General features: G+C 44.1%; 3 protein-coding genes across 3 annotated transcripts; 2 read left to right on the forward strand and 1 right to left on the reverse strand.

Moving 5' to 3' along the window:
* Positions 1 to 1,811: 1,811 nt before the first annotated feature.
* LOC310776742 (signal recognition particle receptor subunit beta-like) lies at positions 1,812 to 6,649 on the forward strand. Its single transcript, XM_083636910.1, has 7 exons — positions 1,812 to 1,970; positions 2,492 to 2,586; positions 2,765 to 2,842; positions 2,990 to 3,072; positions 4,379 to 4,515; positions 4,762 to 4,816; positions 5,578 to 6,649. The coding sequence occupies exons 1-7, from the start codon at positions 1,835 to 1,837 to the stop codon at positions 5,786 to 5,788; spliced, it is 795 nt and encodes a 264-aa protein (XP_083493036.1). The 5' UTR covers positions 1,812 to 1,834; the 3' UTR covers positions 5,789 to 6,649.
* Positions 6,650 to 6,997: 348 nt separating this feature from the next.
* On the reverse strand, positions 6,998 to 9,302 carry LOC310776736 (WD repeat-containing protein 53-like; the record flags this gene model as incomplete). The annotated part of the gene is made up of 2 exons (XM_083636901.1): positions 6,998 to 8,666; positions 8,814 to 9,302. The coding sequence occupies 2 exons, from the start codon at positions 9,300 to 9,302 to the stop codon at positions 7,998 to 8,000; spliced, it is 1,158 nt and encodes a 385-aa protein (XP_083493027.1). The 3' UTR covers positions 6,998 to 7,997.
* Positions 9,303 to 13,263: 3,961 nt separating this feature from the next.
* Positions 13,264 to 15,732, forward strand: LOC310776732 (sialidase-4-like; the record flags this gene model as incomplete). The annotated part of the gene is made up of 3 exons (XM_083636897.1): positions 13,264 to 13,464; positions 13,760 to 14,015; positions 14,143 to 15,732. The coding sequence occupies 3 exons, from the start codon at positions 13,264 to 13,266 to the stop codon at positions 15,258 to 15,260; spliced, it is 1,575 nt and encodes a 524-aa protein (XP_083493023.1). The 3' UTR covers positions 15,261 to 15,732.
* Between the last annotated feature and the right edge of the window lie 549 nt (positions 15,733 to 16,281).

Consider the following 16,281-nt stretch of genomic DNA (forward strand, 5'->3'; position numbering starts at 1 on the left):
CATCTACAGCGGCATCAGAACAACAAACACTGAGGAAGTCTTGGTAAAACTGACACATTTTTCAATCTAAAACTGTCAGAATTCATATCAACAAGCTCATTAAAGCTCAGGTGAGTGATGAAAGGGAGTTGAACCTGCCACCTGCCAGTCTGAATATTATTTTTCCACTCAAGTGTAAATGTCTGTATTAAATGGGAATCATTGAAATGATTTTGATTCAGTTGTTAGATAGCCTATAAATGTTTAATATGAGTTTAATAGAACAAATTTAGGAGAATCATCGAAACAGCATGAGTGAGGGGGTACTATGGCATGGCAAAACAGCTAATGAGTAGCCTACAAGACACACACACACCATGGACAGATAAGCTGTGATCCAGAGTGTCCAAATAGGCTACTACTACTCCACCTTCAAATAGTAACAAATCAGTTGTCACTCAGAATTTTGATTTCTATGCCATTTGAAGTGAATAGTCTATAAGCCTATTATGCACATGTGCTCACCTGAGTTGGGTACGGGACCCGGTACCCGGCGATCCGGTGCTGCCACTCTGTTCCGATTTGATGCGCTGCAGAGTAACTCCTGGAAAGTGATAAATAAAGCCTGTTCCAATCGAGAGACTGATTAAACATATCCACACGCACAGCGCGTATAACAGCGATATTGCCATGATTTCCCCCTGATCTATTTCTGGCGGAGATATCCGTAGATATTCAAGAACTCCGAGTTTTACGTGAAATCCGGGAGTGATAAATCCTGCAAAGCCTAAAATCCCACTGTTACCGCTAAGAGTTGGTCATTTTGTCTCTCAAATAACAACAAACTGGTCCACTTAAGATCCCAAAATGAATGTCACACAGCCCCTTCCTATAGAATAATGCGGTTTTCTGACGTTTGACATCCTGCCGAGGACTGAGGAGTCAAATATCCACTGCGTAAAAAGCGCACCGAGTTTCAGGGCTGAAGACGGTGTGCGTAAAAGCGCATCTGGCAGTGTGAACATGGTGGGCAATAGTTTATAGGAGTTTATATTGACCTTATTGAACTTTATGGTGTTGTCTACCACAATACATTAACGTGATCTCATACGCTTTTAAAGCGTTTGTGGCACTCAAGAGTGAGTTTACTGAATTTATAACTAGTTATTTGTGGTAACCAATTTTATCTGCTGTACGTAAACATTAATATAATAGCAAAAGACACTTTTATACTTTTTTGTTATAGGCTATTTGTATAATACCATTCTATTTTACTATAGATTATTTTCCATAGAAGCCTGGGCAATAAGCAAAACAGAAATAATACACGGCCAAGAAAGTTCCCTTCATTTAGGCTACATGATTATTAGGATCTTAACACCTGGTAGAATAGGATTTAGCTCAGTTTCATGAGTATTTATGTTTTAATCATGGTTAACCTAACAGACTACTACATAGGCTACTACTACATTCTCTTACAGTGGTAATATGGAGACCACTGAGGCTGAGGGGATTATAGCCTAAGTGAAATCAAACGAACAATTTCTTCAGTTTGCTAAGAACCCGTAGCTTGACGTCGCCAAAGTATGCGCTCGCAGATTCGTCAGGTTCCCAGGCTAAGTAAAGGACCCGCTGATTGGCCCAACTCCTCAATTTGGGAACCTACTCCAATGGGATGGGAGACACTGCCCCCTGCTGACAGACACTGTGCATGGCATGCATTTCACGAAAGCACACGTGTCCCACTTCTGCTGATTGTGGTGTGTGTGTCAGTAGGCTAGGACAGGTTAGGTTAGTTGATAGTTGGCCGCTCACAGAGATGGAGGGCGACAGCATCAGGGAGTCTGGTTCTACTATGGAGGAGAAAACAGACGGAGAAGAAAACTCATTTGAACGGTACATTGAATCACTGCGCCAGGAGCTGGAAAACCAAGATCCTATATTTATCATCGGACTTATTGTCGCTTTGGCGGTCGTTGTCATCACTTTTGGTAAGGGGTCTACCGTTAGCTAGCTAGGTAACGGTGACGTTGGTGTATAACGCTACAGTAGGTAGCTAGGCCCAGCAGTTAGCTTAGCATACGTAGCTATTAAGCCTAGCAGACTTGTTAGGATACCGTCCACTTAGCAATTAGCGTAAATAGCTATTACCCTCCTGTTTTAATTAATTAGATGGATCTAATATGTAGCGTGTCTGTCACTTGACTTACTTGAGGCCAGTTGATGTGTGCTTCCCTGTTAACGTTACAGCTCACTTCCCTCCCAGTTGCTAACGTTAGCTAGCCGATTTAGCAAGCATGCTAGCTGTCAACCATCTGAAGCCAACAGCTGTCAGCTGCACAACCTGTGTAGCAGGTGTCAGCATTTCTCGCTAAAGTCACACAAGTTGTATAACCCTATATAGAGGTAAAGATAGCTAACGCTTTCTCATTTGCAATGATTATTAGACAACACGAGGCTTCGGAGCCATAGAGCTAAGTTAGTAACCAGCTCTCCTCCTTTCTCATTGCAGTGTTTCTGAAGTATTTTCTCACAAGCAAAACTGTCCGAAGTGCTGTGCTACTGGTCGGACTATGCGAATCGGGAAAAACGCTGCTTTTCAGTCGGGTGAGTTTTTCCTCTTGATGCTCTTATCACGTTGTCTGCCACAGGATGTACACCTGTCGTCTTCTTCCTCGTCTGTTTTGTTTTACGCTGGTTGGCATCAAAGATGTTGCATTACCGCCACAACTGTCATCATTGATGTCAACCCTGTTTACAAGTGACTGCTTTCATCTTTCGGCAGCTTGTGTCTGGAAAGTTCAAGAGAACACAGACCTCCATCACTGACAGCAGTGCACCATACAAAACCCAAAACGACAGGGTAAGTTAAAGACAATAGTGGAAAAACGAAATTACGAATCATCAAAGAAAAAATCAAGGCTTAGCAGTTAGCAGTTAAGCTTTTTCATGAATGTTCTGGTTTTAACTTGGTCCTCTCTCCCTTCATCTGGTTCATGCATGTGTTCAGAGCAGCACCTGGACCCTGATAGACCTCCCAGGTCATGACAGTCTTCGTTCTCAGTACATGGAGAAGTTCAAGTCTGCAGCCAGGTGAGAACGGGGCAACCTGCTTGAATATTAGGTCGCTTTCACATATAAACTGTTTAGTCCGCTTTAACCGCGCCAGAGTTCGTTTCCTCGGATAGTGCGATTTGTTTGGGGTGGTGTGAAAGCGCAAACGGACTCTGTGGTGGAAGAAACAAACAAACTCTGGTCCGCTTGAAAACGTGGGTCTCGGTTCGCTTCCAAGTGAACCCTGGCGCGGTTCGTTTGTTGTGTGAAAGCAACCCGGACGCCACGTCGTGACGTACGTAGTCATAACAACAACACATCGGTTCTCAACGGCTGGCTTGGCTATCTCCTTCAGTATGTAGGCTACTCGTCTCATCTGCAGAATGAATTGTTAATAAACAGCTTTCTGCCTGATCTGCTGCTCATATTGGGCACATTTTTGTCAAATACTTATTTGATAGTAACACCAAAGTAAAACCAGAAATCCCAATATCGCAGGTGGTGTTGCTCCATGGTTTGTGTTTTTTGCGGATTCACTTGTGTTGTTCAGTCAGCCCTCAGCCAGGCAAGAAGCCTGCTGAAGAGAGGAGAGATTTCCCTTCTCTATTCTGTCCAATAGACGAGTGACTGTTTCGACCACGTGACATTGTTTAGAAAGTTTGGTGCGCTTGTGACAAATTGCTGTGTGAAAGCGAACCAGGCCAAATGAAAATCGCAACAATGTTGCAACTTCACCCCCCCCCGAATCGCACAGTCCACCAGCTTAAATGTGAAAGCGACCTTAGACATTTCTTCCTGGCTATCCACCTTATTTTTGGCGGCCATGATGCACCATGGGTGCTGCTTCCTTCTGCTGTCCTCTTCCCCCGTTACGTCTAGCATGACACAACACAGCCCGTCTAATGTACCCGTCTGTAAACGGTGCAGCTGAGCTGATAAATGCCGACTTGTTCAACGAGCAACAGGTTAGCGGATGTGATAGATAACATCATTAGGCTACATTCCCAAAACGAGTGTTATTTTGTGATGAGCAAACTTTTAACGTCGGAGTTCGACAAGGAAATGCGATGCGAGGAGGCACGCACTGCAGTCATGGGCTGCAGTGCAGAGTACTAGCCAGGCAGCGTCAAGCCAGCGTAAACACAGCTGCTCACGTTCTAGACCGGATATTGCTCCCAGAATTATTTTACAGCGGGAGCCTCACAAAAATAAGGTGGATAGTGTGGTGAAGTTTCCTGTGACATGATGGATACTTATTTATATTTATCTCTTTTCACAATCACATTCCTTAATTATCGCCTTGTTTGATTTGCACTGTCTTTCCCCTGCTCATCTATCTCTGCAGAGCCATTGTGTTTGTGGTGGACAGCGCCATCTTCCAGAAGGAAGTGAGAGATGTGGCTGAGTTCCTGTACTTTTTGTTGACGGACACTGTGATCTCTAGGAACGCTCCAACTCTCATGGTGGCATGCAACAAACAAGGTGAAGCTGCTCTCCTGCTGTTCAAAATGGCCCCTTTTTCTACACCACTTTGATGGTGGCCATAAAGACTTAGCCGGTCACGTGGACCGGCTGGTTTACCAGGCTAGTTAAGACTGTCCTTCACCTGAAATTACTTTTTGTTGTGGTTAATCAGTAACCTGTAACACAGCTGTGGTTCAATGCTCTATTCTACTGTAGATATCACCATGGCAAAATCAGCCAAACTGATTTCACTCTCTTTTATAGATATCACCATGGCAAAATCAGCCAAACTGATTCAGCAGCAGCTGGAGAAGGAACTGTGAGTAACTTCTACATTTTCTGTTTTTGGATACTCAATAAAAATCAGCATTGGGCACAACAAATATGAGTCCATCAATACTTGACTCACTGCAGGTGTATAAATACCAATAAATGCCCAAAGGACCATGCAAAGAATCTGCACAATGCTCAACAATAGATGAAAAGATTATTTTCACTGAGGTGTTGGAAAGTACACATTATATATTTTCTTGCTCTGTAAAAGTTATCAAGCAATACGTGATGTACAAAATATGTCATTCTGTTTCTGTATTTGGAGAAGCATTGTTTAGGTATGAGTTGCATGATCTTTTTTCTAAATTGATTTCTATATAATTATATTTAACTTAATTTTCAGTCAGGACTTTACAGTTTTCTGCCTTTTAATATTTATATTGTAGTCATTGCATATAGTTTGTGTTAATATTTCATCTGTCATACCAGTGATGAGGTATGAGGAATATACTATCCGCATTGTATATATCAGTGTATCGGATTTGGTACAGTACTCCCATCTGGATCCACTTGTTATTGCTGGACTCTTTCCACATTTGTCAGTATATAACAAGCTAGATCCCAGAATAATTAATGTTATTTTATGTTATATTTCGAAGACAAGATTCTCAGTTTGCTTCACACACTCATTGTAATAAACTCCAGTATTTAATTTTTAGTCTTTGGTTTAGTCAGTGATAACCTTGTAAAATTATTAGAGAATCAGCAAATGAAGATACTTCAAGTGTGTCCTTTTCCCCCTCATAGGAACACATTGAGAGTGACGCGCTCAGCAGCCCTGAGCTCTCAGGACGGCTCAGTGGGTGGCACCGTGCATCTGGGGAGGAAAGGGAAGGACTTTGAGTTTAGCCAGCTGCCCATGAAGGTGGAGTTCCTGGAGTGCAGCGCCCGCGGCAGCAAGGGTGAGGACGGCGACGCAGACATCGAGAGCCTGGAGAAGAGCCTGGCTAAACTGTAAAAAAAAAAAAAAAAAATCGGCCTCGCATTCTCAGTGCAGAATCTGCCTCATGAGCACAGAACCAGGATCGGATGAAGTCAGCCCCTCCTCCCCCACCTCAGTAATCAGGGGGAAGTGCTGACAAACTCACCTCGGTGGAGTGTTTGCGGGTGACTTCAACCAACCTCATTACACCTGTCAGAAGTTGGTCCCCTTTCCTTTGTCCCATCTGTGTTGAGTCAATGCAAAACATGAGAGGGCATTAAGGATGGAAGAACTATTGAGTCAGGGATACCAAATAGACTATGAAAGTAATTGTGGACATTGTATGAGGGGAAGATGATGCAGCAGTTTGTGTGCTTCGCCCTGCATTGCTGACAAAACGACCATTTGCTTTCATACTGTACAACTTGATTACTGTAAACATCCACCTTGAAGCGTTTAAAGCCGCTTGATTAGGAAATTGCTTGCTTGAAGCATTTTTGTAAATTGCAAAAATTATTTCTTGTGTGTATTGGCGACAAAATATGGATCAAACGCTATGAACCAGTTTGAACGAACCATCAGACTTTTTTTTCTTTATTTCTTTTTACTTCTGTCCCAGCTAGTCTGAACTGTAGGCTCCTCTTTGAAATGTGTTGCATTTAATCAGTAACTTTGTATTCCAAAGTCAGCTGTGTGCCTTTTTTTCCTGGTAGTTTTCTAGAAGTTTTTTGTGTGTGTGCAAATGAATGCCCCTCCCCTTGTGTGGGAGTGTTGTTGGGTGAAGAATAGTGCATCATCAATGAATGTATGAATTTATGGCAGCCATACAAGAATGTGGTTTTGCATTTGTTTTTAGTTGTCTGGCTTGTTTAAAAAGTTTTCAAATATATAGTTTTTGACCATTGATCTATGCAAATGATTTCAATCTATAGAATAAAGGAGGGAGGGGATTGCACTACCAATAGGAAAAGTACTTCTTTCATTTCAGCATGAGAGACAGTAACTAGGTCTACAGTTCAATGTTGCCAAGTTGAATCAGAATCGTTGAGCATTATGGGTAAAGTTAAATAATGCATAGTAGATTGTACCTATGGTGACAGTAGACATACATAAGTGGCAGCAAACAGATTTATTGGTCACTTTTTTTTTTGCATGATCACGCAGTTAATTGTGATTTCCACATGATTGTGTATCAGTATTTAATCACACATCTAAAGTAACAAGCTAGTTAAAAATACACGTTTCTTCAACTATTAAGCATAGGACAAAAGTAGTCTGCATACTGGAAGCCACTCCAAAGGTGAATTCACTAACTAACCTGTGATGTTTGGAGCACATTGCTTTCCATTGGTTTTAAAGACAGCTGAAAAACAACCACATTAACCTGAAGGGCTAAGTCATGTAACTGCCGGACCCCGACCATGATGCCTTCAGGGAAGCAAGTGTGGTTATTTAGTGGCGCTGTATTCTGTCTTTAGTCTGATGATCAGCATCAGCAGGCTCAAAACGTCACATCTTGGGAGCAGCTTCAAGTATGTCGCCTCTACTTTTGTACTATGCTTTGTTTTTCTGTCCAGCACCTGGTTTAGATTGAGATCTGTGCTTTACTCCATTTAAGTACTAAGCAATCAAGTTATTTAGCCATTAAAAGTAGATTTTGTTGTCTAATGTGGTAGTTTTATAGTCTACAAGAATGTGATGATTGCGTACAAAAATATAATGGATCCAGTGTGTCAGACAGCAAAACATACTTCAGAGGGTAGAATTAGTTTGTTTTTTTCTAGGACCACACACATACACACAACCAAACCCCCCCACCCCCCAATTGAACCAAATACCACAAGTAAAGCTGATAGTAAATAAGAACTGCAAAAGTTATATAAATATTAAGTTATATGGAAGTCATTGCAAAATTAATTTGTGTAACACATCTACAGCTGAGGTTGCCCGCCAGCTTGGCTATGCATTGTATAGTGCTTTTTGGGACTACAGTGATGATGGCGTTTTGTCTTCAGTTAAGACTTCCAGAAAGCAGAGTGAGAGACAGCTGTCGTAAGAGTAACAAGCCAAACATCCTTTGCAGAAGTCAAACCGAAAGATGATGCAGCCAGTCCCTGACAGAGCTGAAACCAGGAGTGGATTCTCTGAGGAGTTCTGTAAACGCTTGTTATAAATGCAAGTCAAAATAGTGTTTCTATGGCTCAGACAAACAAATGCTTCAGTACATGGTGTAAAGCAGATGGATCTATAGTCCAGAGAGAGAGTACACCGTCAGACTGGAGCTCTGATCTGCCACCACCAGACTGGGCTCTCCTTTGAGCACAGCAGGACACACCCAGTTCACCTTGTTCCCGTGGCTGATGCGGAGTTTGGGCCCAGGCTTTAGCACTTCCTCTGTGCCTGCTGTCTCCTCTTCCTCAGCCTCCTCTTTCTCTGGTTCAACCTTAGACGGGTTCTTTGCTTTATCCTGAGACTGCTGTTGGGCTTTTGCTTTACCCTTAACCCTCCTGCGATGGACTGCTGTTACGCGAGGTTTGGCCTTCCCTTCTGGGGCCACCACCGGGTCCTGGCTGAGGTCCCAGAGGGCCACCTGACCGTCATTCCCTCCAGTGGCTAGCCAGTATTGGTGTGAAAGGAAACTAACAAAATGGGCCTGTGAGGCACCCTGACTGTGGGCCTTGACTGCCCCCTGCTGCTCAAGTTTAGAGCCGCTGCCGATCCGCATCAGATGCACCCGCCCGTCCTCGGCAGCACACGCCACAACGTTCCCACAACTCGCCACGGAGACGCAGTGGGCCAGTGGTGGGTTGAAAAGCTGGTCTGCTCTTTGCTGATGTTCCTCTTCTTCCTCTGCCACTTCCTGGAGGCTGAGGGTCCAAAGGGGACGGGTCTTCTGCAGACCCCACAGCATCACCTGAACAGGTAATGGAGACGACAAAGGGAAAACGCATCCGAATTAGTAAAGATATATCATCAACTATGGTGGACTGCTGAATACAGATGATTACGTTCTCTAGTCTGGAAGTCTATTTTACCCATTTTAACCCTCCCCATCTCTCACCTGCATGTCCAGTCCAGCAGAGACCAGGTTGTTGGGCCTGTGAGGCCGGAAAGCCACCGAGGAGCAGATATTGGTGTGTCTTCGGAGGGTCCTGCAGATCTTTCCCCCGGGAAGCTCCAGTACCCGAACTGCCCCAGAGTCATCAGCCACTGCCAGGGCCGAGCCTGTCTCGTTTAGCGCCAAAGCGTTGATCTCCTCTTCCCCGGCGCCCTGAAACTCCTCTACCGCCCCCTTCAGGTTCCGCGGGTCGAGCACACTCACCGTCTCTCCATGTGACACATACAACAGGCCCGAGGCTGCGGGGGAGAACACCACACTTGTATTGTCCTCCTCACCGGGGAGGGTGAGATGGCCTATGATGGTTCCTTCTTGGTTCCACACCGTTACCTCTCCACCCTCAGAGCCTGAGGCAAGCAGACCCTCGGGGCCCCCGGCAGCCCCAACACACAGTATGGATGTGGAGTGGCCCTCACCCCACTGACTGGCCATGCTGACCTGAGAGGTTTAGGGTAATAAAGGAAAGAAAAGCATTAGTTTATTGTATCCCGTTACAGATACGTTGTATTATTGTAACCTCCAACTGGTTATATCCTGGTGAATAGATCAGAGCACAGTCTGAAACTCATCTTATTTCAATCACACACTTGATGAGTGGAATCTGTAGCACAGATGTTGGTGCCAACTGGCTACAACTGCAGACTAGTTAAGACAAAGACTGCTGGGAATCCTGGCTAAAATCGGGGGAAGTCTTGTTGTGTAACCTCAGCTTTAGTTGTCAATTTGTTGGTCTTAAATTACAGTTGAGACTGACTTGCATTAGTTGCCCTTTACAAGAACAGTGTAATGTTTTTAAAGGCAGGCAGTCACTAAGTGAACATACTTCGTGCATCAAAGGATGATTCATCAGTCAAATTAGTGAATGGAAAAATGCTAACAAATGTAGATGTATGTAACGTTAGCTTAGCTGTCACACCCCCAAAACCAGTCCTGCCAGAAAGCTGTAACAGTCAATGCTTGAGCTAACACTGCTATACAACGTTAGCCTGAAAGAGAAAACTTCTGTAGATTGCAAGTGTAACATCAATATCCCTACGAGTGATCATATTACAAAATTTACACTTTCAACAACAAACAACATTCAGAACAGCTCTGACATTTTGTTTTGCAAACTAGTAGCAGAGAACGGCGTTACCTTAGCTAGTGCCGTCCAACACTTCAACAAGCTACCATGTGAGGGAGCTGTCGCACACTGATGACATCACACAGATGACAGCTACATGCCTTTCTTGTCTATGGCAAATACAGCTACATGTTTGGGTTTCACTCTGTAAAAGCCTTCATTTCATTGAGATCATATTTGAGATAATATTATACAATAGAGTGCATAGTGGCTATATATACCTTTCTTGTCTATGGCAAATACAGCTAGATTTCTGGGTTTCAGTCTCTGTAAAGCCTTCATTTCAATGAGATAATATACTGTTGTAGCCTACATTGTAGTATGTTTATTCTATAGACAAGAAGTGTGTAATACAAGCTAACTGTAGCTAATGGTGTGTTTACCTAAAATGTTTGATGCCAGCCCATTGCACAGAGAATATGTTTGGAAAAGCTTGGGACACAGGACACACAGTGGGCTACAGAGAGCAGATAAAGCATCAACCAGTTGCACCAGGAGGGATGTGGGATAGCCCATCCAGCACACCCCAACACTGCCTTTCTAAGGCTGAAAACCAGGGTTACACAATGGCTGCTGCCCGCTGATTCATCCAAAGCTGTAGATCTGATGAGTGGGGTCCATTTCTGGGTGAGTGAACAACATGCCATACTGCCACACTGAATGGGGAACAGCGAGCGCAGGCCATAGCAGTGTCACTCTCTCTCTCTCTCTCTCTCTCTCTCTCTCTCTCACTCACACACACACACACACACACACACACACACACACACACACACACACACACACACACACACACACACACACACACACACACACACACACACACACACACACACACACACACACACACACTCTCTCTCACTCACTCTCAACCCCAAATTCAAATGCTGACACAGATTCTCACAAAGCTCATATCACGCACACCATCTAAAGACTTAACTGTAAGTATTCTGCAGCAGTTTATACCAACCTTTTCTGTTCATAGCTTATGTAAGATGTTTTCACCTTCATAGTTGACAAATGCCACTGATGAAACATGAACGTGTGGTATCCTGCGCAATGCTGAAGCTGCTAAAGAGCAGGTAGTGTTAAACTGTCAACAGTTTGGCTGGCTGACAGTTTGGTCACTCAGTTACAAAACTGATATCTAATGAGTGAACAAAGCTTCTGGCTATCTATATTTCTATTTGCCTACTTACTGTTTTTAATAGTTTTAGTTTAAGGTAAATAGGCTACTGAATAGAGTTATAGGTTCTAGGAGATTGTGTATTATTTTATTTTGGCCCTGAATTTTCTGCAGTTAAACAATGAACATTTTAAAATGAAACACTGTCACTTCCATGTATCACCATATTATTGAACAGGACATTTAAAATTTAAATTACAGAATTACAGATGAATTACAGTATAAGTTCTTATCCAGGATGTTGTTGATGTTATGCCTGTTTTCTATGTTTTTATGTCTTGCTGCAACCCAAAGTGCCCTCCTGAGACATACGAATAAACTTGAACGTGAACTTGATTTGACTCCGATTATGATCTCCTGTGCCCAGTTGTTCAGAAGTAATCTGTAATCTGATCGGATGTTGGCTATTGGATTGGATCAAATCGTGAAAATGGGTTGTTAGAAAGAAAAAAAGGGGGTCTGAAATTGGATCAGATCACGTAATGCAGTCTTCCTTTTGATCTGAATCAAACCTTCAGTAGCCTATGTGTTTTTCAAAACTTTTTTTAGTAGGATTGGGATATTTTGATACCAGCAGAAGGGTGGATTTCAGGAACAAAATAAAACTTTATAAATTGGTCAAATAACACAGTTGCATTTTATTTGTACATTTTGCACTTGATTTGTTTACATAGGCTCCCTATATTAAGCCTTTCAGTACAGTAAAAAAAAAAAAATCCCCATAAAATAATCCCCCCAACAGCTGTGTGGTAGTTCAGTTATGTTATGTAGTCACAATCACAATGTATATAATCTAGTAAAATGTGTAGTATGTATATGATGTATGTAACCTATGCTGTGTGTAGATATATGATGTAGTATATTACTGTGATGATGCTATAAAAAGCCCTTTGAGACATGCTTGTGATAAGGGGCTATAAACTATAGACGGTTTTCACGGAATTGTCAGTCCTGCTCTGCTCCTTCTTCTTCTTCTTTTCTGTCCATAGCAAACAATGTAACAGGAAGTGAGCTGGGGCTCAATTTCAAATGTTTTTGTTGTCAAGTTAAAACCGTCTATATAACTGGTAAACATCCCTATTTTTCTTTCAATTTCTACTTCCTTTGCTCTCCTTTCCTCATCACTAATTGGCTTGTTTTCACCCTTTGTCACCCCTCATTTACCTGATTAAGTTCACCTGATCAGTTCTTATTTGAAGACTGCGTCCCTCTCACTCTGTTGCATGGGGCGACAGTTCTGGTAAGATGAGTTGATTTTACTCTATTCTTATCCTATGTCCATGTTAGTTTAATTGTTGGGAAATGTATTTATCTTTATTTTCTTTAAGATGTGTGAGACTAAATTGATCTATTGTGCTAAGTTTGAATCATGTATTTGTTTTCTTCCAGATTCAAAGCCCATGTGTGTTTTCCTCACTTATGTGAATCAATGTACTTAAAAAAAAGAAATGTAACCTTTTGTTCAGAGGAATGAAGTTTCCTGGCATTATTCCCATGCGTTCTGATCTGATGCCCATGATGATGGTCAACTTTTCATTCTGAACCTCCTAATTTACAAGCTGTCAATATCTTAACAAAATGCATAATTTTATTTTGTCTGTAGTTTATCTCTGTATATTACATGAGACAATTCTCAGAGCTGAACCAATCGAAAGTAGTTCCTAATAATTGCATCCCTTTATGCATGTCCACCTCATTCTGAGGCATATGTTGTGCTCTGTTTTCTGTCTGTAAAATAAAGTCACCCCCATGCTGGCTAATGGCTATTCTACCTGTTCTTTACATAGTTAGTATCGTACATTCTGATGTGTAGTGTCATTTCGAGCACTGGTAATCCATTGGTAGTCTTCAAAAGTTTGTATTTGGATCAGGATGATCCAATACAATGTTGCGTAAAATGTATTACCTGATCCTGGATAGCAAAACATGGGATTTCCAAATCCAGATTATTCTAATCCAGGTGATATTTTTTTAACAGGACCCTGCGCACTGAGCTATTCTCTAAAATGGCTCCTTCAATTGATCTTTTTCAGCTGATGTAGCACCTCTTCAGTGGCTTTGGAGTTACCCCAACACAGCAGAGCATGAGAACGCCATATTACCCAGCCAGGTCGGTGCTCTTCCATAAGGAGGCCAATGGAGTGACGTACCGAGTCCCAGCGCTGCTCTACCTGCCCCGCTCCAAGTGCTTCCTGGCCTTCTGTGAGGAGCGACTCAGCCCCTCTGACTCTCAGGCTCACCTGCTGGTCATGAGGAAAGGCACTTTCTACAGGAACTATGTGGAGGTCTGTGATGTTCACCTGCTCACGATTGGGTTTCCAGGTGGATTTTAGGCATTCTTTGGATGGATTGGATTATAATTGGAACTAAATTATTTGGTAGTAAGATGCTGTTGGGTTAGAAATTAGCGTAAAAGTGTTACATTTATATGGACTCTTGTTCTGAAGGCTCATCTCCTCCCTGCTTTACTGTTTCCATCTTTGTGATCCCCCTGCACTTCTGCTTTACATGTCTTCTCTATCTTTCTATAGATTTATATTCCTCCTTTCCAACCACTTCTGTCTTCTGTTTCCATTCCAGTGGGAGGACATGCGTGTGCTGGGCACGGCTCATCTGGCAGGCCACCGCTCCATGAACCCATGTCCGGTGTACGATGAGTTCACAGGCACACTCTTCCTGTTCTTCATCGCTATCCTGGGCCACACTTCCGAGGCCCACCAGCTGGTGACGGGGAAGAACGTGACCCGCCTCTGCTACGTCTCCAGCACGGACAATGGGGACACCTGGGGCCCCGTCACTGACCTCACCAAGACGGTCATAGGGGACACCATTAAACGTAAGGGAGAAGCCTATGAAGACTCAATTATTGACTATATTTATTGGAACCATCATCTGAGGTTCTTGAGTGTTACACTAAATTTGTGTATAACAGCCGCATGATGATCTCTCCTCTAACCTCGCAGAATGGGCCACTTTCGCCCTGGGCCCAGGCCACGGCCTCCAGCTGAAGTCCGGTCGTCTGCTGATTCCTGCCTACGCGTACCACATCGACTGTAAAGAGTGCTTCAGCAAGCTGTGCAAGACCACTCCGCACGCCTTCTGTTTCCACAGCGACACCCACGGGCGCACCTGGCGGTTTGGGGAGGCGGTGCCGGGCCCGGAGAGCGTGGAGTGTCAGATGGTGTCTGTGGACGAAGAGGACGGGAGCAACGTGTTGTACTGTAACGCACGGAGCCCGCTCGGCTCCCGGGTTCAGGCCCTCAGCCTGGATGACGGAGCGGTGTTTCAGGAGGGTCAGCTGGTGCGCCGGCTGGTGGAGCCTCGGAACGGTTGTCAGGGCAGCGTCGTGGGATTCCCTGCCCCTCTACACCACTCTCAACCCCTTACGCATCACCCTCCATTCCACCACGCCAACTCCAGACACTGGGCATCCTGCACGACTTACCCAAGGCACTCCGAGCTAGCCACTCGGGCACGTGCCAGTCCGACCACAGCCACCTCCAGCGACTCCGTCCCAGACTCCCCCTCTCCTACAAACATCGCCCCCACCCTGGCTCCTGCACCCACCCCAAACAACCCCAGCTCCCCTCAGAATTTCCTTACTCCCACCTGGGTGGTGTACTCCCATCCAACGTGGCCGAACGCACGGCAGGACCTCGGGGTGTCCCTCAGCCCGTATCCCCGTGATCCGGACAGCTGGTGTGGCCCCTGGGTGATCTACGAGGGTCCCAGTGCCTACTCCGACCTGGCCTATCTGGAGCTGCCGCCCTCCCCCGGTGCCCCGCCCGCCGTGGCCTTCGCCTGCCTGTTTGAGTGTGGCACCAGGACGGCCTACGATGAGATCTCCTTTAGCATCTTCACGCTGTACGAGCTCATCAATAACCTCCCCCACAACAGGCAGCGTCACAGCACAGAGCAGCAGCGTCACAGCACAGAGCAGCAGCGTCACAGCACAGAGCAGCAGGAGCCCAGAGTCCCTCAGACAGGACAGAGTTGTGGACATGAAGGTCAATGTACAACTGGTCTCCTGATGCCTCATATGAGGAAGAGCAAGCTGCGTGAGCTGTGCTCTGTCTCTTGAATATAATTTCTTGATAAAACAGTCCATTTTTTACATAATGCCTTATTCAGGGTTCCCACACTTTTCTTTGTGTTTCACCAATTTACCTGGGTTACTAAGCGGCTGTGGGATGTCACGTCGTATCTTCAAAGGATTCAGAGGGACTTCTTTGGTGCCATCGTAGATGAGGTTGAATTCACGGCTTTTGTTCAGGGCACAACGAAACTGAGCTTTTCCATTTGGCGGGATGGGCTTCATCAACCCCCATTTGGAACTTCCCCGTCTCCACTGCCCCGTGCCTGGAGGATGGAAGGGAGCGGAAGTGTCACTGTCCTAGTCCTGTTGACACTTGATACTACACAAAGCGTGTGATATTCTAGTATGGGAGGAAAGGGGGTCAGTTAAGACTTGCATCATGCAACTATGAACTATACCAGTATTCCAGGAATTTCATGACTGTGTGAACCCTGCTTATTCCCATAATGGTCATCTCTCCAAGTCCATCCATGTTGTATAAAATAATGTATCTTGAATGATCGTTCTTATGGGTGTCACACTGTGACAGTGAAAAGCCCTTGACTTTCAGTCTGTTGATCTGTTATTGATTTTGTACAATATATAAATGAATTGCAATACATTTTCTGGCCCTTGATTGTTTTTTGCATGTATTGCAGACAGTATTTTAAGACGGCTTGGTCAAATGCAATCTTCTGAATCTATTTGCTAGAAAACAGAGCTACAGAAGTATATCATTAGAAGAACCTAAAAGACTATGAATTAAGAGTCTATTTGAAAATGGGGGTCTGATACTGTTCTACAAATGATGACGGGAATACACTGAAATGTCCAACATTTCTGAACGATCGGAAAGAAGCTTTTCATCCACATTTGCTCTCAGCCACGTTTCTATTTTAAGGATCCCATACAGATCCAGGTCCCGACTCCCTTATCACTCACCAGACAGAACAGGCAGAACGCTCTCTTCCCACTCATCCTGTTTTATCAAACAAAATAAGAATATTCTTAAAACAATCTCAACCTT

Source organism: Poromitra crassiceps (assembly GCF_964638095.1).
Source record: "Poromitra crassiceps genome assembly, chromosome: 5".
NCBI lineage: Eukaryota > Metazoa > Chordata > Actinopteri > Beryciformes > Melamphaidae > Poromitra > Poromitra crassiceps.